Source organism: Cetorhinus maximus, chromosome 10 (genome assembly GCF_964194155.1).
Source record: "Cetorhinus maximus chromosome 10, sCetMax3.hap1.1, whole genome shotgun sequence".
Lineage (NCBI taxonomy): Eukaryota > Metazoa > Chordata > Chondrichthyes > Lamniformes > Cetorhinidae > Cetorhinus > Cetorhinus maximus.
The window spans coordinates 9,864,839-9,888,689 of record NC_135888.1 but is presented as its reverse complement, the minus strand read 5'-3'; the positions used below and the strand labels follow the sequence as shown (position 1 = coordinate 9,888,689).

General features: G+C 44.2%; 2 protein-coding genes across 6 annotated transcripts in view; one reads left to right on the top strand and one right to left on the bottom strand.

The window, feature by feature from the left end:
• The window catches only part of angptl2b (angiopoietin-like 2b), a 48,674-nt gene extending 26,993 nt beyond the window's left edge, over positions 1 to 21,681 (top strand). For both annotated transcript variants that reach the window (XM_078549933.1, XM_078549932.1), the window contains exons 3-5: positions 16,200 to 16,393; positions 18,540 to 18,810; positions 19,614 to 21,681. In XM_078549933.1, the coding sequence (XP_078406059.1) occupies positions 16,200 to 16,393; positions 18,540 to 18,810; positions 19,614 to 19,813 (665 nt within the window). In that variant the 3' untranslated portion in view covers positions 19,814 to 21,681. The remainder of the gene's footprint in view (positions 1 to 16,199; positions 16,394 to 18,539; positions 18,811 to 19,613) is intronic.
• The window catches only part of LOC144685438 (ras-specific guanine nucleotide-releasing factor RalGPS1-like), a 911,907-nt gene that overhangs the window by 560,976 nt on the left and 327,080 nt on the right, over positions 1 to 23,851 (bottom strand). The window lies entirely within an intron of this gene.

The window sequence follows — 23,851 nt, the reverse complement described above, 5'->3', positions numbered from 1 at the left end:
GAGATAGTTAAAGAAAGAGACCTTTTGTTTTATTATTTTTCTCCATGCCAACACCACAGGAGATTGATTCCCATCAGAGTACAATCTGTTCTATTATGCTTCAAAAACATACTTTACACTTCCTAATTGTTTTTCCCGACTTATTTTATGATACATGGTAATTCCCTTGTTACCAATAAATCATTGAATTGATGCATTCAAATAATGTATTTCCAGTCTACACGACATATATGTCAGTTTCACGCACATAGATAATGGAACAACCCATCTTGTACCATTCAGTGCATACCTTGTTCTATTAAATAAATGCCAGTTTTTCTTAAATAACTATTACGGGGTGTTAAATCCAACGTGGCATCTAAACCCTGCATAATTAGGAGGCTAATAACTCCCTTCCATTTCATATCCCAGGACTTTAAGACTTCTATTAAGACTATACTTAACAAGTCATTACAACACACAGCTAGCTCTAGATCCCTTCTTGAAAACATCATGCATGGGCAGTTGGGGACACAAACTGATGGTTACTTCTTCCACAACAGATACTAGGCCTTAATACAGATGCCAGTTGTTAGAGAAATCTTGCTCTGGGGTCCACTGACGTTGTTTAAAAAGCAACAAACACTAAAAGAATTCACTGTCTGAATAAATTCAGACTTCCTTTGTCTGTCCACCTCTGCACCATTACACAAACACTTCCAATATAATGTTTTACTTAGGGTATGTTTTTTTTCCATAACCCATGTGACACCAGATAGCATTTAAAATGGACAACCACATATCTGGGCTACTTGCATGGTTTTGAAGCTCTACCAAAAGCACCAAAGGGTTTTGAATAGATTGATACTCAGGTAGTCAGATAAGAAGGGTATTTTAAAAAATATTATTTGTTCCAAATGTATGTGTCGCTGGCAAGATCAGCATCTGTTGTTCATCCCTAATTGCCTTTGAGAAGGTGCTGGTGAGCCGCCTTCTTGAACTGCTGCAGTACATCTGGTGTAGGTACACCAGCGGTGCTGTTTGGCAGAGAGTTACAGGGTTTTGACCCAGCAACACTGAAGGAATGGCCATATAGTTCCAAGTTAGGATGGTATGCGGCTTGGAGGGGAACTCATCTAGGCAAGTGGAGAGTATTCCATCACACTTGCATTTATATCGCACCTTTCCACAACCTCAGGATATCCCAAGCCACTTTACAGCCAATGAAGTACTTTTGAAATGTCATGTTCACAGTGATGAGAAGCTGTGCCAAAGTATGTCTACTTTCTAGAGACTGGGAAGGTCACGTCCAAACATTGTGGTGATGAGGGGGTTTCCTATTTCACTGCCCTACACATTCAGAAAATAAATCGAGGGGACAAATTTAACTGCATCCGCCTGGTATTGAGTTGGAACTGTCACCAGCCCGCTTAGATCCCACCATCTTCGATCTTAATGTCTGCTCAGAAGAGCAGGTTAAGGCATCCATCTTGAAACTGGTAGGGTTCTCTGTGAATATGTAAATCAGGACTTGGTGACATCATCAGCTATTTGAACTCTGACCCTGTGCGAGGCAATCACTGCAGCTTTCCCGCCAGGTAAAGTCGAGACAGAAGATGATCTGAAGCAGAAGTGGCCATTGAAATCGTGCTCCTCCGAGCCCCAGGAAGTTTAGGATGAATCAGAATGAGTGAATAAATAACCAGAATGAATAAATGTAAATGAATGCATGTTGCAGACTTTGCTCTATTCTTTATTTGACATCACTGATGATAATATAAAAGTCGGGCTAAATTTGTTTTGAAGAATGCTCGAGATACTGTTCCAAAATGTTATGGCCACAGCAGAGAATTAGTAAGGGAGCTATCATTCTCAGTGGAGGGGCAGGGGAAGATGTTGCCTGTGGGCTATATATAGTGGACTATAAGTATATGAATGGATTTTTGTTACGCTAGGTGCAATGAGTAAATCTTTCGTTGTGATGAACAAAGAAATAAATAACCAGTCTACGCATTTAGAAACATGTTTAGTTAATACACGGGGGTTTCCATGGGTTTTAGATCATTGATGTCATTCAGACATTTTGCTTTCAGCTGAATGAAAGCATCTTTTATCCCATTAAAACAGCAGACCTGTCAGAAACTGTTGAATATTAGCCAGATTTTGCACTCAGTGGTGAAGGAACGCCACACCCTTTTCATCTCACTATTAGCTCATTAGCTCACAGAATTTCCACATCTGAACAGCGTGGATTTCCTCTGCTCTGGTATCTCTTCCATCACAGTGGCCTCAACAGGAGCCTTGATGTCCATGAACACTGCAAATAACAGTGCGGCTCTTCAACCAACAAAATTGAAGAATCTTCACATAGACAGGCAAAGTCCAAATCAGGAAGTATAAAGCAGGAAATATAAATTAAATTTAAATGATATACAGAAAGCAAAAAAAAAAAATTGGGTAATGCAGATGGGATTGCAAGAGAAATTTTTAAAGAGAGATGCATAAAAAGTGAAAAAAAAAAGAAATCTCGCCACTAATTTTCAACTGAGGGAAAGTGACTCCACACTTGCAAAATTAATTTATCAGGGCTGAAGAGGTTGTTCAGTAGTGATGATCAGTTAGCACATTGTTAAAACCTCGTTTACTCCTTAACACCACAGCCCTAATTTTTCCAGCCATTTACAATGTAGAACTAATGGGTAGGTACATCAAGCTCACACCGTACAGCAATCACATGAATGACAAGTTATCATCAAGGACTGCAACAGCGCATCACATGGAAGAACGGGTATCTCTCACAACAACTTCCAGGTTCCTGATTTTTACTGTGCATGCGAAGGCAACAAAAGTTGCTGTCTGATTCACCCCATGATAAGGGTAAGTGCTGATAGCCTCATATAACCTGATATAATTACCACAAAATCAAGCCCAATATGTTTCCAAATGAATAGCAGAACTCCCCCTTAATGGCCTTGGACATTCCTCCAGCTGGTACAGACAACCTGGCTCATCAGGAAGTGTTACAATCAGCCGACTACTTCAACTCAGAACTAAATAGGTCTTAAAGCCACTATCCATGATTACATTATTAAAGAAAAATACATACTTTCAAATTCTTTCAGTTTTTTAGTCTTTTAATTAAGCCCTCTCCATCTCAAAAGTAAAAATAGTTGTGTGTTATACCCATTTTTCGGCTTTTGAAGTCTCCTCACAAGCCTTTTCTATGGCCCTGCATTTGGTCGCTTAAGCTGAAGACTCTTGTTTTTCTTCCTTTTCCCCCTCCTGCATGAAATCCACTGATTCGTTTTCCTTAATATATAAAGTGCTCTTCGATGTTATTGTGCATGAGGAGCGCTATCCAAAAGCAAGCAGCTGTTATTGTGCCAGCAAGTGCAAAACCAGGTAACTGAGCCAAAAGGTATGAGTCTCTTAGTGCCAAAGGCTGTGAAAAATGAGGTTGTCTCCAGTCTATGAGATGGAGTGACCATTGCACATCATCTCCAACCAGAACAACCTGGGCTAAAAGCGTTGGGGGGGATGAACTTGCCACAAAGAGCAGCAGTGGGTGACCTTTTAAGACAGGGGCTTTTAGTCTACTTCTACGTTCCATAAAACTGATGGTAGCACGATTCACCTATTCTCTGCAAATAACATAAGCTAGCAGAACATTTTAGTATAACAAAAGCAAAAAACTGCGGATGCTGGAAATCTGAAACAAAAACAAAAATAGCTGGAAAAACTCAGCAGGTCTGACAGCATCTGCGGAGAGGAAGACAGTAAACGTTTCGAGTCCGTATGACTCTTCATCAGAACACATTTTAGTACATTTTTTAAATGCTTACTTTAAAAATGAGTGCCGGAACTAAAAATGCCCCTATTGCAAGTACGTGCAGGAGAATTCTTCGTCAAAGGAACCCACTTGATCAAGAATTCAAATCAAAGTCACCGGCAAACGACAACTTATAATTTGGTTAGTTATTCATGTTGCAGAATTTTACTGTGCATTTTGGTTGTCTTTTTGGGTCTTCTTGCATCTATTGCCGTCGGTTTACTATTCTGCAGTGAGGAGAGAGTTGGCAAGTGCTCCTGATCACGAGAAGCTCCGAGTGATCGTCTGTTAATTGTTTAAGGACTGTAGTGAGGTGTGGCAGCGATCTGCCAAATAATGATTGCACGCATGTTCATTCAAGACTTGCAGTAGCAGAGGACTACGTGCTGTTTAAAATAATCCCATTCGCATTACTGTGCTTTGGTTTCTGTCCATCTACAACATGTATTCAAAGCATCTCGGAACCAACAGCTGGAAATGCCACTGTTGTCTCTGATTTAATCATTGACTGTAATAGCCTGTCTGCTGCAACATAATTCAAGTCAGCTGTCTACCTGGACTTAACAGAAATGAATTGAGTCCCTAGAAACAATGCAGGAGTTTCCTTTTTTAAATCCTAGTTCTTACAATAGCACCAGATGGCTTTCAGAGTAACATGTTTTGTGAGGATGGTTCCTCTCTTTAAAGCAGACGATCATTTATGCTTATCCATGAAATGTTTTTTTAATAGCAGTAATGGACTTAACAGTTTAGTCGCCAAATGCCAGAAATGTCCATCCTTCCTTTTTTTTAGTTAATCAGATGTTAATGATAAATATTCAGCCTGCCTGCAATATTCTAGGCACTCTGGAATTCTCCAGATAATATGCCTTGCTAAACATAAGAATTGAATGTGCCTGTAACGAGCATATTAGAATTTATAATTCATCGCAGAAATTGGGAATGCAGTCTACGCAAATCCAAATAAAATGAATTTTCAAAGAGACAAAAGGACAAATGGTCACTGGGCTATATTCACCTTCCCTTTAAACTTATCTTTACAGGGAATGCCTCCCACACAATTCTTCTGCTCCAGGAGAGCTAGCTGTGAATATCTCCACAGCTTCTCACACGGTCATTGATACTATGCACGGTAAAATAGCAAATAAGTTCAATTTCATTCATTAATTAAGTGGCCCATCCAGTGAACTCCTATGAATCCATGCACAGACGCACATGTATACATGTACATGAATGACTGCACTTTATACTTCTGCTAACGACTGCACTTCAGATTCATCCATTGGTCGTAAACTGCGTTGGGATCCCCTGAAGACTTGATGAGGTATTTACATAAATTCAACTAATAAAGACCTTGTTCTTTATTCCTTGAATTTACATGTCTCAGAGGATTCAGACCTTGAGTGTTGCATGGCCTTCAGAAGTGCATGCAGCATATTGGTGGACAGAATTCTTGAAGAATTAAATGTACTCTTACATACAGGGTCACTGGAATCACTCTCCCCTGTGTTAGAAAGTCATATTTTCAGCCCCATTATGAAACTAGACCATATAATCTAGGCTGACACTGACACAAATGAATGAGTGCTGCATTGTTGGAGGTGCCATCCTTTGAAATGAGATGTTACACTGAGCCCCTCTCTGTTTAGATGAATGTAAAACATCTTTTGGGACTCAGTGTGCCCTTGTCAACAGTCCTTTCTTAACCAACACTGCCAAAAGCAGATTAATTGGTCATCCATCTCATTTCCGATAGTGAGACCTTGTTGGATGCAAACTGCCTTCCAAATATTTGCCTAAAAAATAAGTGACTCCACTTCAAAAGTAACTCATTAGCTGTGATGTACTGCCCTGAGGCTTTGGGTAAGTGCTTGTTAAAATTTTGGTTACTGAAAATACCTTCTCAGGTTCAGTGGCGTCAGTCACTGCCCCAAGTGGTCTAAGCATCTTACTTTTATGGGGCTGGCTCACGCTGCCCACTATGATCACAATAATGTCTCCGAGAGACCTAACTGCAGAATCCCATTGCGATCTGTACTTGATAATCATATCTTTCAGAGGTCAGCAGTCTCCTCTCTTCCTCAGGAAGCTCTGGCTTCAAGCCCTGCTCTCAAATAATAGACTAAATAGAGTTTGGCCGTACTTTGCCAGGAATGTCCTTTCCCTTAGTGCCATGTTTAATGATGTTGCGTTTAGTTTAGCTGTGCGCTTAACAACATTTTCACATTCACAGACTTTAGGTTTACAATTGAGAGATTTCATTTGGATCTCCTTTTTGTTTCATTTGTGCAGGGCTGGTTCCCATACAGGTACCTCTGCTGGCACTACACAGGTATAGGTCCTGGGACAGATTAGAATACTTGTAGAATATTTGAGTCTGGCTATATCTCAACCATATATCGAACCAGTGCACTTGCTCTTTGCTATTCCACTGCCGAATATGCCTGCCCTGCATGGGAAACATCTACTCATGCTAAGAAGATGGATGCCGTTCTGAATGCAAGCTGCCGACTTATCACAGGTTGTTTAAAACCAACAAACACCAACAGCCTATATATCCTGGCGGGTATCGCTCCCCCTGATATAAGAAGAACGGTAGCCAGCAAGAAAGAGCGACCCCGTCAAACATCAGATAAGAGGCACCCTCTACATGGTCATACACCTACACCCAGCCGCCTAAAGTCAAGGAAGAGCTTCATGAACAGTGTTGTTCCATTACAATCAACCCCATCTGAAGCCCACATCGCCTTGTGGAAAGACTGGCTCACCAGTCTCGAACAACCCCCAGCAATGGAAATTCTACCGGATGAAAGCCTTCCCCCAGGAGCTAATTGCAACTGGGCAGCCTGGAAGTGCCTTAACAGACTGGTGTAGGTCGTTCAAAGGTGTCACTAAGCAAATGGGGATACATAACCTGCCCGACAACTTGTGAACGTGGAACTGAGCCACAGACTATGCAACATCTCCTGCAATGCCTATCGCTAGAGGAACCCTGCACTGTCGCAGATCTTGCCGAATTCAACAACAAGGCACAAAAATATGTCCAGTTCTGGCTGGGCCATGTATAGACTGTCCGTGGACATGATAAGAAGAAGCTATACTTCAGAAACCACATAATAAGTCAAGTTTAGATTGCGATAAATGGGTTGGAAAGAAATTTTCCTTCCAGATTTTTTTTCCTAACTGGTCCGGGTTTTTCCAGTCTGTTTTTTTGCCTCTCCCAGAAGATCACATGGTTTCCTGGTGAGATGCTGAGTGTATATACTGTGATTCCAAGTCAGCATATTTGTGGGGGACAGGCTGAAGGGTCCTTTTCCTGTCCATTATAGTTTCTATGTTTGTAATAAGAGTGCCCGGCAAGACTGACAAATTAAATAAAAGAAGCTGTGTTTATACTTAAGGGTGACATTCATCGACAGTGGATGAGCAAATCTCATTCCTAAGGAATCACAGGTTTCACAATAATGCAGTGCTGCTGGAGTTTGGTTCCTTCGTTTCAAGGCTTTATCTAGCATAGGCCACAGGAAAATAACAGGCATTGCACAGACCTAACATTTTATACCATTTATTCACGGTTAAGTACAAGATTATCACACATTAAGGAGCACTAATACTAATGCTCTTCAAAACTGATAAGCTGCACTCTAACTTGAATATTATCATTTGGCTATTGAAGCAAGAAACACTGCCAAAACACACAACAGAATCACTAGTTCAGATATCCAGTATACATATATATCCAATATTAGACTTTTTCTAATTTTCTCGAAGAAAACCATGTCCCCAGTAATTTCAAAAGAATGCAAGCAATTTCTGTCAATTAGAGAACAGCTATTAAGCACAAAGCATTCTAACCGCAGCCCTCTAAAACCCAGATTGCTTCATCACCATAAGTGAACACTTATTTGTAGGAAAATCCCACTTCTATGCTGTATTACAAGTTTAACCATGTTGGAAATAAACCTAGAACACATTACTGAGTTAGTGCTTTACTGACTTACCGGCCCTCCAATGAAATGGAAGAAGCAGCAAGTTCAGATCCCAGCAGGTGTACTGCTCAATGTGCAAGTGCTGACACAGATTCTCAGGATGTCTCATCAACGGGGGTGGGGGTTGGGGGTGGCAGGGGGCGGTGGGGGAGCTGCAGGAAGTTGTTGTACTCTCAGCTGCAGGTCAGACTCAACACAATGCAGGAGAATGCATACTTTATGAAAACTATTATGATCTTCAGATACACCCAGTAGCTGACCAAGAGGGAATACTCGATAAAATAAATGAGGAACTCAATTTGTCAAAGCTTATTATGAGATTTGATTCATAGCATAAGCAGCCAGGAATGAGCAAATGCCACTCAGTGGCTCCTGCCTTTCTTTTTAAACTTCATTCCCAGGATGTAAGTGTCGCTGATAAGACCAGCATCTATTGCTCATCCCGAGTCAGCCTGAGGTGTTTGCAAACCTCCTTCTGGAACTGGTAGTGGTAACGGTTTGCTAGAACTGGACGGCTTGTTAGGGCACTTCAGAGGGTAGTTAAGAGTTAACTAAGGAGGCATGGGACTGATGTCACATATTGGACAGACAAAGTAAGGATGGATGATCTCCCTTCCAAAGGGACATGAGTGAACCAGTTTATTTTTGACCACAGTTACTTCCACTGGTTCTAGCTTTTTATTTCCAGACTTTTAAAACTAAATTTGAATTCGCAAATGGCCATGATGGGATTTAAACTCATGTCTCCTTAACTCAGCCTTTAGATTACTCATCCTAGAACATAGCCACTACACTACCACATAAGACCATAAGACGTAGGAGCAGAAGTAGGCCATTCGGCCCATCAAGTCTGCTCTGCCATTCAATGAGATCATGGCTGATCTGCTAATCCTCAACTCCACTTTCCTGCCTTTTTCCCATAACCCTTGATTCCCTTACTGATTAAAAATCTGTCTCTCTCAGCCTTGAATATACTTAATGACCCAGCCTCCACAGGCCTCTGCAGTAATGAATTCTACAGATTCACTACCCTCTGAGAGAAGAAATTCCTCTTCATCTCAGTTTTAAATGGGTGACCCCTTACTCTGAGATTATGCCCTCTGTTCCTAGACTCTCCCACAAGGGAAAAACAGCCTCTCCGCATCTACCCTGTCAAGCCCCCTGAGAATCTTATATGTCTCAATAAGGTCGCCTCTCATTCTTCTAAACTCCAATGAGTACAGGCCCAACCTACTCAACCTCTCCCTATAAGAAAATCCCTCCATACCCGGGATCAACCTAGTGAACCTTCTCTCGACTACCCCCAAAGCCAGTACATCTTTCCTTAGATAAGGGGACCAAAACTGTTCACAGTATTCTAGGTGTGATCTAACTAGTGCCTTGTATAGTTTTAACAATACTTCCCTATTTTTATACTCCATTTCCCTTGAAATAAAGGCCAACATTCTATTTGCCTTCCCTATTACCTGCTGAACCTGTATGCTAGCTTTTTGGGATTCATGCATGAGGACCCCCAAATCCCTCTGTGCCGCAGCTTTCTGCAGTCTTTCTCCATTTAAGTAACATTCAGCTCCTCTATTCTTTCTGCCAAAGTGCATAACCTCACATTTTTCCACATTATATTCTGCCAAGTTTTTGCCCACTCATTTAACCTGTCTAAATCCCTCTGGAGACTCTGTGTGTCGTCCTCACCACTCACCTTCCCACCTATTACCCACATTTCCATGTTCATCCTTTCTGAATACTGCCTCTGTATTACTCTGTCCAGATTGAAATGGTTCAATTAAATCGGTGTCCATAATTCCAGTGACACATTCCCGTACTCATTCAGGGCTGAAGAATAGAGGGTCAGTGTTCAGAACTTCATTATTTGCATTTTACAGAAATCAATGACAGGTTCTATAAAGGACAACAACCTCCTTTGCCAGATAAATGAAAATCAAAAATCTACCCCAGTGACATAAAAACAGAAAATGCTGGTAAAACTCAGCAGGTCTGGCAGCATTTGCGGAGAGAGAAACAGAGTTAACGTTTTGAGTCCATATGACTCTTCCTCAGAGCTGAAGAGAGGTAGAAATGTGATATACTGTAGAAGAGGAGGGTGGAGCAAAATAGGTCAGAGATAAGAGGGAGCTCAGAAGAGATTTGACAAAGATGTCATGGACACAAAACAAAAGGGAGTAGAAGCTCCCAACTATCCCTAAGCTTCTATTTTGTTCCATCTGCTCCACTCCCTCTCTTCTACAGTATAAAACATTTGGCTACTATCACTAGATAGCACAAAAGAAGGTGAGGGTCACTGTATATAACTGAAACGTTCTACTAGAATAGAATAGGCAGTATATTCTTCTTAACTAGGGCAGAAACATGACTGATAGAGCGCAGAGCATAGGCAGACTAGGCTATTTGGCTCATCAAGCCTGCTCTGCCATTCAGTCAGATCATCGCTGTTCATCTACCTCAATGTCACTTGCCTATGCTATCCCCATATCCTTTGATGTTATTAGTATCCAGAAATCTATTGATTTCTGTCTAGAACGTGCTCAATGATTGAGCTTCCATGGCCCCCTGAACAATATCAGACCTATGCAGCGACTGACCCGAGAGCGAGTGGTGTTGATGCTTAGGCAACTGAGAGATAGAACGTTTTAATCTAATGAAAAGGACGTACATTTCCTTCACAAGTTACCTCTCTTTAGCATGTAGGACTGAAAAGAAACAAACAACGTTCATGCAACAGCTGTACTTCTAAATTTTAAAAAGAATTTGCATTTAGGATATGCTTCTGAAGTGCCATAAACAGCGGTCAGATGAATGTCCAGATGATATTTATATTGGTGTTGGTTGAGGGATAAATGTTGGCCAAGGCAACTCCCCTGGTCATCTTCAAATAATCCCATGGCATCATTAATGTTCACCTCAGAGTTACCTGCAAAATGGCACCTCTGACCGTGCAATATTTGCCTGTAGTTCAGCCCTGAGCTGCCATTCTCGATTATGCCTGTGGGTCACTGGAGCAGGGCTTGAACCCATGGCCTCCTGTTTCAGTACAGTGTTACCACAGTGCAACGCCTAAAATTCGATACGTCAACCTTGTGCGCTGCCTTACACCACGTACGATACATAGGTGGAACAATCCTGAACAGCAAAAGATATAATCTGCCTTGTAAGTATATAGAAAATTGCTTCAAGATCTAAGATGCTGCAAGTCCCTGGAATATAAATCAAACATCTTTTTTAGAGACCAATCATGTACAATAATGGATTGACAATCTGATTAAATGACAGCTGTGTCAGGGTTTCCTAACTATGCTGTCAATCTCTACACGTCTCAAGGTATTTGCAGGAAAAAAATAAAAACAGTCTTTTGTTACATATGCCAAAATACATCATCAACATTCTCCCACTGAGGTGATGATAAAAAATGGAACAAAAGTAGCTCATGTCGATCGCTGTGCATTCAGTGACAGCAATTTAGCAAATGCATTAATTAATTGCAATATGTACAAGGCTATAAAACTACCAGCTGGAATAGAACATTAAGACCAATCTCCATGCAAGATTCTCGTCTGGGAAGCTTGTTCTTTATGTTTTACTGATTTTCAGAGAGATATTTAATTACAGCTGCTCCAGTGCCAACCCATTGCTGTTACAGACTCAATGTACAGTTAGAGTAGCCTTCAAGGACAAGGTGGCTGTTTGGTGGGTTGTGGTCAGGACATAATCTCAAAGGCGAACTGAGAAGCAGAATTTGGATGCGCGACTCATAAGGGACACCCTCGAGCGTAAATTAGTTTTGTTTAATGAGGTACAAAGAGCAGCAGGCTTTAGCTTATATACTTATCTGTGTTGGAGTTTGAGGGAAAATCACTGGTGGCACATCAGCCAGCTGCTAATGTGGCTCAGAATTTGAATGAAATGGAATCAGCTTGAAATGGGTTTGTGAAACAAATTATTCTTCTCTGGCTACCATGATCAAGTGTTATCTAGGAACATCTCACAATACAAGACTTCAAAGCCGACCATAATTTCACAGTGGGAAGTCTTCCTTTTAAGGCCACATTTTTGATCTTGTTCTCAGTATAATATCAATGCACGTGAAAACCCATTGGCCCTGTGAGCTATCACATCCTTGTACATTGTGTGATGTCATGAGGTACAGGTTGTTTGGCTGTAGCTTACCATCAGATCTTTGTTTACGCTCTGTTGCCCCTTGTAATAATACTCAGCTATTGTGCTCAATTTTCCAGCTCAGCCCCATGCAAACTGCAGGAGAGGGCAAAGGCACCTTGTTACCCCCCGGTGCACAAAATGACTAAGTAGCTAGATGATAAAATGGAGAGACACGTGGAGTACAACATTTGCTTGTATGGCACATACATAATACTGGGCTAATACAAAGACAGCAGAAATAAGTCTACTTCGGCAGCTTAACCCCAACGGATCACTATTTGCTACATAGCAAATCTTTCTGATAGTTTAATCCTCCAAAGTTACACTACTAACAAATGTGGGTTTGCACTGACACCAAAGAAAGTTTAATGATGTTAGCAACAACAGTGACACTGAACACCATGAAGTTTGATGAGTTTGATCATTTTGGCAACACATGGGCACTCCAAGGTCGTATTGCTGCACAAATTGCTCATCAATCGCACACAGGTTAAGTGCCATCATTGTGTATAATATGCAATCATTACCAAAAGCAGTATGAGCATGGCGGAATAGCATTATACTGTTCAATATTATCTTTACGGAGGTTCATAGGCCCAAGCTGTGAGTGAGAATTGACACTTGAACGGACTAAGGGGCTGGACTGTGGCACTGACTCTGACACAGGCTCCTCTTACAGCTGAGGTCCTGACTGGGATCAGTGAACTTTACAAACAAAAGGAAGATAACTTTTTTTGGTGGGATGGTCGAAAATGGTGCTGTTATGTTTAGGAGCAATGCTGCCATTCTTCCATCCTGCACTGCACAGCATAGAGAGAGACACACATTGCCATGGGTCAGTTTGTACATAGCACCTGTGCTGCAATGTCCCATGAGGAAAAATTAAATACTATTTGGGAGCACGATGAAAATGCATCAGTTCAACACTCCCCCACACGGCTCCTGAACTATCACCAAGAGATCAGGGCACAAGGAAGATGATGTTGCAGCTAGCTGAAAAACAATTAACATCAGACACTAATACATTGTACGTGTATCTTAAGTTTATTATTGCCAGCAGGTCCAATCAAACAGTTTCCCAATGATTGATTTATAAAGACGTCCATTGCTTACGCAAAAATCAGATACCTGCAGGATAGCGAGCGATTTTAAATGGTGTTCAAATCTGAAGTGACAGTTTATCAGTAATACAATGCAGGTACTTTCAGTAGGGTCATACAATACCGGTTTATCTTTCTCAATAAATATATCTATATATACACACATTTTACACACATTTATTTACAATGCTTTACTGGCCAGTAAATTACCAAAAACAATCTGTCCAAATATTTGAGCTTTGACCCCCCGCAGCCATAACTGGAAGAACCAATCCCCAGCTATGACTTGGTCTACATGCCAGGGTTGTTTCTTGACTTGTTGTTAAGCTGTGCCTGCTCCCTGTCCAGAACAGGAGCCAAAACAAATTTTGCTCATACTGTTCTGAGTTCCCCAAAGGAAAATCATGCCTGTCAGTTGTATGTTTCAAACTTAGTATCATTACACAACAGACTGGTCGAGTGGGTTAACTGATACTCCCTGTGTGAACTCAAGAGAACTCAAGGCAGTCTACAACATCAAGAAAAATCCTCAAACATCCAGTTATTTCAACAGGTGTAAATGTGCTTAACCTGCTCTTGAGGGATGATACATCGATGTGTGTTCTTAGAGTTAGGAATACATGGTTTCAATGCTGGGCCAGGATGTACAGTAATTCAAGTCACTCAAACAGAGTTCATCTGACTTATAATTTTAATTTAGGGCAGAATAGGTCCAAGGGAGGACCAAAATTGGGCATGTCCCTGGAAATCTGAAAGCTAGCGAGTTCCAGGCTTTAACACTCAAACATAGTTAGAATGTGATTGGCCAGCTGGCTAGTTAATTGCATTGGTAAAGGGTCAGCCGCCCAGGCCATTAAGGGGTGAATACAACTCTTAAAGGGAGATTGCTTTGAATCAATTTCAAGGCCTCTTTTGGCTTCTGCTAACACAGGAGGAGGAGGAGAAGGAGGGTGGCAGAAGGTGGCGGGAGGAGGAGGAGGAGGAGGAGGAGGAGGGGGCGGGAGGAGGAGGGGCAGGGGGAGGGTGTCAGGAGGCAAGGAGGGTGGGAGGAGGAGGGGGGCGGGGGGGGAGGAGGAGGGGGGCGGGGGGGAGGAGGAGGGGGGCGGGGGGGAGGAGGAGGGGGGCGGGGGGGAGGAGGAGGGGGGCGGGGGGGAGGAGGAGGGGGGCGGGGGGGGGAGGAGGGGGGCGGGGGGGAGGAGGAGGGGGGCGGGGGGGAGGAGGAGGGGGGCGGGGGGGAGGAGGAGGGGGGCGGGGGGGGGGAGGAGGAGGGGGGCGGGGGGGAGGAGGAGGCGGGCGGGGGGGAGGAGGAGGGGGGCGGGGGGGAGGAGGAGGGGGGCGGGGGGGAGGAGGAGGGGGGCGGGGGGGAGGAGGAGGCGGGCGGGGGGGCGGGGGAGGGGGCGGAGGGGGTGGGGGGAGGAGGAGGGGGGCGGGGGGGAGGAGGCGGCGGGCGGGGGGGAGGAGGAGGCGGGCGGGGGGGCGGGGGAGGGGGCGGAGGGGAGGAGGAGGCGGGCGGGGGGGAGGAGGAGGCGGGCGGGGGGGAGGAGGAGGCGGGCGGAGGGGGTGGGGGGAGGAGAGGGGCGGGGGGAGGAGGGGGGCGGGGGGAGGAGGGGGGCGGGGGGAGGAGGGGGGGCGGGGGGAGGAGGGGGGCGGGGGGAGGAGGGGGGGCGGGGGGAGGAGGGGGGGGCGGGGGGAGGAGGGGGGCGGGGGGAGGAGGGGGGGGCGGGGGGAGGAGGGGGGGGCGGGGGGAGGAGTGGGGGGCGGGGGGTGGAGGGGGGGGCGGGGGGAGCGGGAGGTGGAGGAGGGGGATAGTGGAGGAGGGGGAGAGGGAGGAGGGAAGGTTGAGAAGAAAAAGGGGGAAGTGAGGAAGGAGGGAGGGAGTGAGGAAGAAGTGAGGGAGAGAGTAGGGAGCGAAGGGGAAGGGAGAGAGAGGGAGAGCGAGAGAAGGGAGGGTGAGAGAAAGAGAGAGGAAGGAGTCAGAGGGAGGAGGGAGAGAGAGGAAGGGGAGGGAGTGAGAGAGAGAGAGTGGGAGGGAATCTTTATTCCACTAGACTGAGGGACCTCAGAGGGATATATTGGCCTTGGAGGGAGTGCAGTGTAGGGTTACCAGTCTGATCACTAGAGTCCAAGGTTAAATCATGTGGAGAGATTACACAAGCTACTGTTATATTCCCTGGAATTTAGAAAATTAAGGGTGACTGTATCAAAGCTTTAACAATATTTAAGGGAACAGAAAAGAGAGAAACTATTTTCACTGGCTGGCATGTCTAAGATAAGAGGGCAGAGTCTAAAAATACAGCCAGCCCTTTAAGGAATGAAATGAGGAAACACTTCTTTACAGAGAGAGGGGGGGGTAGAAGTTTGGAAATCTTTTCCATCAAAAAACAATTGATGCCAGATCAATTGTAAAATTGTTTAAATCTAAAATTTCTTGTTATTCAATGTATTAAAGGAAAAGGGGCAAAGACGGGTGCGTGGAATTATAGGTTGCAGATCAGCTGCGATCTCAGTGAACGATGGGATAAGCTCGCGGGGCCGAATGGCCGATTGCTGTTCCTATGACGGGGCTCAAATGGGATCCCGGTACACAAAAAAATGAAAGAACGGGTGCACCCACCCTTATTCTAGCCGAGTGACAGTAAATAAATGGCTTTTAATACCGGTCCTGTTCCGATGTGGATTGTAACTCTTTCGAGCTATCAACAGATCGCATGTAACTCTTTCGAGTACATTCACAGTTCTTGGTTTCCGGGAGTGGGACATGAACCCACAACCTTCTGATTGAAAGGCGAGGGTGCTATGAGCTGAGCCACAGCTGACACCTCCCCCTGATGTGGATTGTAGGGTGACCCAGGGCATGTGAGCACTGACTGTCTCCTTGCTGCTAAATCCGGCTCCCGCTGGCTAGCCAGGCTCACCAGCAACAAGCCTCCCAGAACCCAAACCTGTATCAAAGCAGCCCAGCACCTCAAGGCTCGGTTTATTTCACAGCAGTGAGACTCTGGGACCTTTAATGGACTCAGCAGCAGAACAATAAAATACATGATGCCTCACGTTTCACAGGTCATTATCATCCCTGTGTAAGACACCGGTCAGTCTCCTGAAAACCTTTTGTGCGCTTTTGTTCCGCAGGTCCATGGAAAGACTGCTTAGAAGCATCAGAGGCGGGCAGTGAAGTGACCGGTATCTACTTGCTGAAACCAGAAAACACAAACCGCCTCATGCAGGTCTGGTGTGACCAGACACATGATCCCGGCGGCTGGACTGTCATCCAGAGAAGGCAGGATGGGTCGGTGAATTTCTTCCGCAACTGGGAGACCTACAAGGTGAGTGGGGGCAGCGTTTTTTTTTTTGCCACAGCGAGCTTGTTTTCAGTCAAGAAGCGACCTTGGTGCTTTCCTAGCTTCCTAGTTGAGTGCACAGGAGGGGAGAAGGGAATCGAAGGATATGTGGTTAGGGTGAGCAGAAAACAGGCTGGGAGGAGGCGAAGGTGGAGCAGAAAACACCCCCCCCCCTGCCCAGCACAGACCCATGGGGCTGAATGGCCTGTTTGGTGTTTTGTGAGCTGCTATGTCATGTGAAAGATGACTAACCCTGCTCTATAACTCCGGATGCTGGCTGGTCGTTGCATTATCTTTTGAATCATGTTGTTATTTATTTATTTTCTAAAGCTAAACAAAAGTTTTTCCCCCCCTAAACATGAGTTAAAAGCTGAGTGTACTGAATAACTGGCATTTTCCATACTGTCCCACTTGAACTGGCCAAAATTGTTGGAGCGATTCTCCAATGCAGCAGTTATTGTCGCACAGCCAAGGGAATGTTTCCAGGATTTTCATTGAAAGGTCTTGTCAGTCCAGACTAGGTCAGAATTCAAGCATAACTTTCCGGTGTGAATTGGATCTGCACCGGAAAAGCAAACAGTTTCAGGGCTGTGGGGAAAGCCCGGGGAAATAGGACTGACTAGTTGGATAGTGGCTGCGAAAAGCAGGCACGGAGGCGATGGGCCGAATGGCACCCTCCTGCGCTCTTCGGTGGAGTCAGATAGCTTTTGCATCTTGCGTCGTGTAGAAACGGAAACCGGAGTTTGTTGGGAATTGGGAAACCCACTTGATGCTTCGGTTTTTTGATGCCAACAGCAGGACACAAAATAGCCGCCACCTCAATTCCCCTCACATCCCACCCCCACCCACCCACCACCAAAGCCGGTTTTGCAAGCAACAGCAGCTTTTTATTTGCCATACGTTGGCTGTTGTTCAGCAATTAGCAGAAAAGCTGAGAGACTGCACAAAAACAAATAAAGCAGTGGTTTTTGTCTCTCCTCCTGGAATCAAAAGATTCAAATGTTGACCATTCTGAGGACAGATGTGAGCGTAAGCTTCTCGCTCAAATGATTATTTCTGGCAGTTTCACCTTGTTCTACTACCCTCGCCCAGTTGGTTGTACCATGGCTTTCTTTGCCTTATCTGTGCGGAGCTTGTACACGTCTGCACAGTCCCTTCTCGCACACGTCAGACAGATTTAATAAACCCAACATTCCCTTTCCACACAAAATGATTCATTACCAAAAAGAAAGACTTGAATTCACATCGCATTTTTCAGCCAGTAAAGTACTTTTGAAGTGTTGTTGTCATGCGGGAAACAAAGGAGCCAATTTTGGACGCAGGAAACAGCCACGTGATAACCACTAGGCCATCTGTGTTTGTGGTGTTCATTGAGGGATAAATATTGGCCAGGACACTGGGGATAACTCCCCTGCTCATCTTCCAAATAGTACCGTAGGATCTTTTACATCCAACAAAGGTGGCAGATGGGGCCTCCGTTTAAGACCTCCTCCGAAAGATAGCACCTCCAGGAATGCCGCACACCCTCTGTGCTGCGCTGGAGCGTCAGCCTTTATTTTTGTGCTCACACCGTGAAATGGGACTTGAACCAGAAACCTCGTGACTCAAGAGGCGAGAGTGCTACCAACTGAGACGCAGCTGACACACAAATTAATCCTGTTAGAACCCAAATTATGTATCACTAAGGAGGTTTGCAAAGTACAATATTTAGTTCTGTCTGTTCCAGCCTGATTAAAGTATTCAGAAAACACTAGACATTGCTTAACCAATGATTACAGGTAGGAAAGGGTTAATGCACAATCACCCTTACTGAAGATGCATAAATATGACAAAATTAACTGCCAGTCAGAACTTTACAGACATGAGTTGTAGAAAATGTTTGATATGAATACAGAACCCAAAAGCCTGAGCAATATTCACTGGAAACATAAGTGTAATGCCTCCAGGGCAGTCAGGGACAGATAACTGACCGTAACGCGGATCCGTGGTGGTAGAATTAACAAGGTCTTTCTCTTGTCATTCTTTTGATTTTTGCTTTCAGCTTTCCCCATATTCGAATTAAAAGCATGACCGAGCAGTGTGCTGAGTTCATGTTACTTAAGCTTCGTATTTTTCCAATATTCTACCACAGCAAGGGTTCGGGAACATCGACGGGGAGTACTGGCTTGGTCTGGAAAATATTTACTGGTTGACAAACCAAGGGAATTACAAGCTGCTGATCACCATGGAGGACTGGCAGGGCCGCAAGGTGTTTGCTGAATATGCCAGCTTCAGGCTGGAGTCCGAGACTGAAAACTACAAGCTTCGGGTGGGACGTTACCACGGAAACGCTGGCGATTCCTTTACTTGGCACAATGGCAAACAGTTTACTACACTGGACAGAGACCGTGATGTATACACAGGTAAACAACAAGCTCACCGAAAACCCCGCCCAAAATTGACTGCGGCACTTCCCATTATAGTGCGGCAAAAAGTTAATATTTATTCGCCCTTGGCTCAATCCTTTCACGTCGCCAAGTAGGTTTTCTTCTTTGTTTCTGCAGTATTGGAATGAGGACTCATTCCTATTCTTAATAATTCCTTTCAAAGGCCCTAGTCACTTAGCTTCCCCAGAATTCCTCTCTTCCTACAATCAAGTAATTGAAAAATCCAAACTTGTTGCCAGTTAATCGCTACTTTCTCACTTACCTCGGCTTCCCCCTCACTCTTATCCCTCTGCAAAAGAGTAAGGATTTGCATTACATGGGTCTAAGCCCAAGACAGATGGTATTTTGTTAGTGCTGTTGAACTGCCTGCAGCAATGCTCCCAGATAACATGGTGAATAAGGTACTTTGTTTAATACACGGATTACAATGGAGATATGAGACGTCAGAAACTCTCTCCGCAGTGCCACTAAATTGCCAGAGGTTGCAAATGCAATGTGACAGTTGACATAGAGCAAAACTGAGCAGCGGCAAACCAGTGCCAACGAGACGTGTTGGCACAAAAGCATTGGTCGTAGAGCATGATCAGACGTAGCGAGGCTTGTGGACGGAAGTGTGCGCCCCACGCGAGAGTTTCAAAGCTTTGTATATTTATATAAAGAAAATAACACACACTGTTCCCTGACAGAACTGGAAAAAAATATATATTTTATGCCGCATTTGAATGATTTACTTCACAGAGCTCTTTAAACGTTTGTAACGTGGATTTTTGTTTCTGTAGGTAACTGTGCGCACTATCAGAAAGGTGGCTGGTGGTACAATGCCTGTGCACATTCAAATCTCAACGGTGTATGGTACCGTGGTGGACATTATCGCAGCAAGTACCAGGATGGAGTGTACTGGGCAGAGTTCAGAGGGGGTGCTTACTCCCTGAAGTCAGTTACTATGATGATTAGACCCAACCCCAACACTTTCCACTGAAAAGAACTAGGGGTCTTGAACACTCAGAAGTAGAACGGAATAGCACCCTGTATATGAAATCAGCCCTACATCAACATATATACACACCAAGCTGTGCTTATTCGGAGGTGAAAAGAAAAATACTTCTATGTATTTATTTCCTTCAAATTATGAACTTGTAATGTCATGTATACAAACTTTTTTTCTCTTGCATTACAGCAATTTGCTGGTGAAAATGCCGAGTTCAGACTTTTGTGCTTACAGTCATTTTTAAAAAATAGTATTGTAATAAAGTTCCCTTGTGTTTGGGAGGTTATTTTGCTTCTACTCTATGAACACCAGAACACTTGTTCTAACATGCGACAGGACATCAAGGGTAGCAGTTAGCACTTTTCGCTGTTTGGATGAGAGACAGAAACGTTGCTTGAAAGTGGTAAGGTGCCTTTTGCGATATTAACCATATTCAAACTGAAAGCATGCATTGAAGGAACAGCTCAGCATGTTCCTCTGACATAGAAAAATGCAAGTCTATGCAATATCTTTGTCACACTGCAGGGTTTCATTTGTTCTGTAATTCTGACGCAGGAAAGGAGTTCTAATGAATCTATGGGTCCTTGCACTCTAGAAATTAGCTCTGAGAATTTCCACAGATATTAACACCTCTCTTAAGCTGTAAAACAAGAAGGTGCTCTAAATGCTTCCAGTTTGTTTGGGATATATTATTAAAAAAAAACAAAATGCTCAAGTGCACCTGAAACAATTTCTCTCAAATTCTGCTGATCCCTGCACCTAATAGTCACTCTTGAGCATTTTGGATGAAAAATTCACAAGGGAGAAATGGAATATAGGGTAAATTTACAACTTTGGAGTTCCTGCCAAAGAGCTTTGCACGTCAGGAACATATACTGGGAATTCAGATATATGCCATGTTCGAACCCTTAATATTAATAGACTAATATTCATGGGAACGCATCCCACTATTCTCACGATGTAATAATCCTGGCCTACAATTATCTCTGCTGGGAACACTATGGAGTAAATTGTCTCCTTCATCAAACAAGCAAGGATAACATTGCTCCTTTTTGAAGACAAACCATTGTTCACTGCACTACAGTATACCAGCACATCATCGCACTCAAAAAGGAAAAAATCATAGTTAGATAAGGAAAGCCCTGTTGGCCCTGAAATTCTGTGTGGGTTATCAATGTACACCAGCCAACGTGTCACTGTGAAATGCCTCATTCCATTATTTTAGTGGGGACACATTAATGGTAAACCCATTGTAATTAATCCACCTTAAATGGGGTGATCTATATCTTTAAAATAACGTGAGGAATTTCGCACCAACACGTTAAGCATTCGTAACAAAATATCCCATCATACAATCTCCCATCTTTATCTTCATTTTCTTAGGAGGGGCGGGGGTGAAAGTGGTTGGGGGGGGGGAAGAAAGAGAAATATTGATATTGCAGCTTGACAACTTAAGACAATGGGAGTGATTGTATGTGTTTGTGTATGTGTGTATACTAATTCCTTGTTTTCTATCTTACATCCATTGACATTGAAGAATCTTATACAGGTCAATAAATATAGCCATAAACATCTATGGGGATGGGAGGGGTAAGGGAGCGGCTGCACACACTTTTTCTTTAAGCAGTTACTTATAGTACTTCATTATAATATTTCTACTGCATTCTTTTGTGTACATCTCCTCTAAGTCTTACTAACTGTAACAGTATGTAAAATACAGTTTGTGATTCCAATTTTGAGCCTTCATTGTAGAGTTAAAAGAACCAAGTGCTATTGGCAGAAAGTTTTGTCTTTTGCAACATTGTCTTGACAGTTCCAATATAATCTTTAACTGGCACAATAAACAAACTTAAAGTACATTTGCTAGTATTATTTACACTAAACATGTAGGACTGACGAAGCTGCAGAAAGTCAACTTCTGGTGCGCCGAACTCTGGTTCCGTGAGTTCAACATTGCTCAGGGATCAAAACTGGTGTCTCCTGCTCAGCCACATAGGGCCAAATCTCTTCCCAGGTCTGGCAATCCCCATTAGCTCGTCACTCTGCTGCTATTTACATTCCTTGCACTGGAGCTCCACACTTCTCGCCCAGACTTCCAAACTGGGCCACCTCAGAAATGCGGAGCGCACCTGTTCTGGGAGTCGTTCCTTCGTAGGGCAGGATCGTCGGGGGAAGTGAAGCCACCCCACTCCCGCTCTTTTTTACAGTACTAGCTGGTGTATTCCGGTAAGTTTAAATGTCCCAAAGCCACTTTGAGAAGCCACCGAAAGGTGTAAGTGTGTAAGGTAAGTGGTTGGGTTGGTAGGGTGGGTGAGGGGGTGGGGGGCCAGGTGGGTGAGGGGGTGGGGGGCCAGGTGGGTGCCTGAGTGGGTAGGGGGCAGGTGGGTGGGTGAAGGGTATGGGAAGGGTCGGGTTGGGGGGTAGTCGGGTGGTCCAATGGGAGCTGTCTAGTTTCCAAGGAGTTAGAATTGGTTTGAATCCTTCCAACTTTTCTTGGGTAACCATTCTGGCAAGTGAGTCGTAACCATCCCAAGTCTATGACTTTAGCTCAGAGTTTCTGAGGGCTCCAGACAAAGGGGAATTGCCCATCGGAAGTCCAAACTTCCCAGGCAATTCCCGTGTTGTTAAGGCATGGGGACTTCCAAGGGGGAGCTCAGTGCATCTTCTGGGGTATCTCCGGGCTATGACCATCCAGGGATTGGAAGTTTGGGTGACATTTCCTTTAGCTGTTAATCTGTCAAGAGAAGCAGCACCTGGCTTGTTACGCTCACCAGCTGTTTTGGCACAGGGCAGGGGAGTGGTAACAAGCAGGACAGACTTCAGTGAACAGATGAGCTTAAAGTGCAGCAGCAAAAGAGCACAGAATGACTTAATGAGTATACATCAGCAATGCTGCATTTACACTGTCAGCTACCAGTCCCAGTCTCATAAAGCTCCCCTTCCAGCAGCTAGACAGCTCAGTATGACACCTACATCAGAGAGAATCTGGGGAGGAAGAGGGAGAAAGAGACTGGGGTGGGGTGGGGTGGGGAGAAAGAAAGAGAGAGAAAGAGAGAGAGAGTGTGTATGTGGGGGAGAGAGAGAGACTGGGGGGAAGAGAGAGAGAGACTGGAGGGAAGAGAGAGATTGGGGGAAGAGAGAGAGAGATTGGGGGGAAGAGAGAGATTGGGGGGAAGAGAGAGAAAAATTGGAGGGGGAGAGAGAGAGACTGGGAGGAGAGAGAGAGACTGGTGGTAGAGAGAGAGATTGGGGGGGAAAGAGAGAGAGCGAGGGAGATTGGTTAAATACTTAATTCATTGCACATTTGTTTAAAAGGAACCAGTGGCTACTTTTATTAAAACCAGGTTTGACATCAAAAATTGGATTTGATCCATTGTCAGACCCTGAACTGTCTCACATCGCATCTCTAGAGTACAGTCAGACTTAGATATACAGAATACAAGGTCCTGAATGGCCTTGACAAGTTGGACATGGAAAGGATGTTTCCTCTTGTGGGTGTCCAGAACTAGGGGGCACTGTTTTAAAATTAGGGGTCGCCCTTTTAGGACAGAGATGAGAAATTTTTTTCTCTCAGAGGGTTGTGCAACTTTGAAACTCTCTGCCTCAGAAGGGGTGGAGGAGGCGGGGTCACTGAATATTTTTAAGGTAGAGGTAGATAGATTCTTGTTAGGTAAGGGGATCAAAGGTTATCGGGGTCAGATGGGAATGTGGAAATCGAAACACAAGTGGATCAGCCATGATCTTATTGAATGGCGGAGCAGGCTCGAGGGGCCGAATGGGTCTACTATTACGTATTTATGTCCTTATGTACCCCAAACTAACAGTGGAACTGCAGTGCTGATGAAAAGTGGAAAGCCAATGGTTAAGATTGGAACGTAAATGGACCCACTGAATGCAAGAATGTTGTCCATTCATCAGCCAGCCAGACTGTATTTAATCCTTGAAATCTTATGTTTGCTCTTGTCACCACGTGTACAAGAGTAAATGTAGAATGATATTGATCATCATAGCAGCTGCAGGCATAGACCC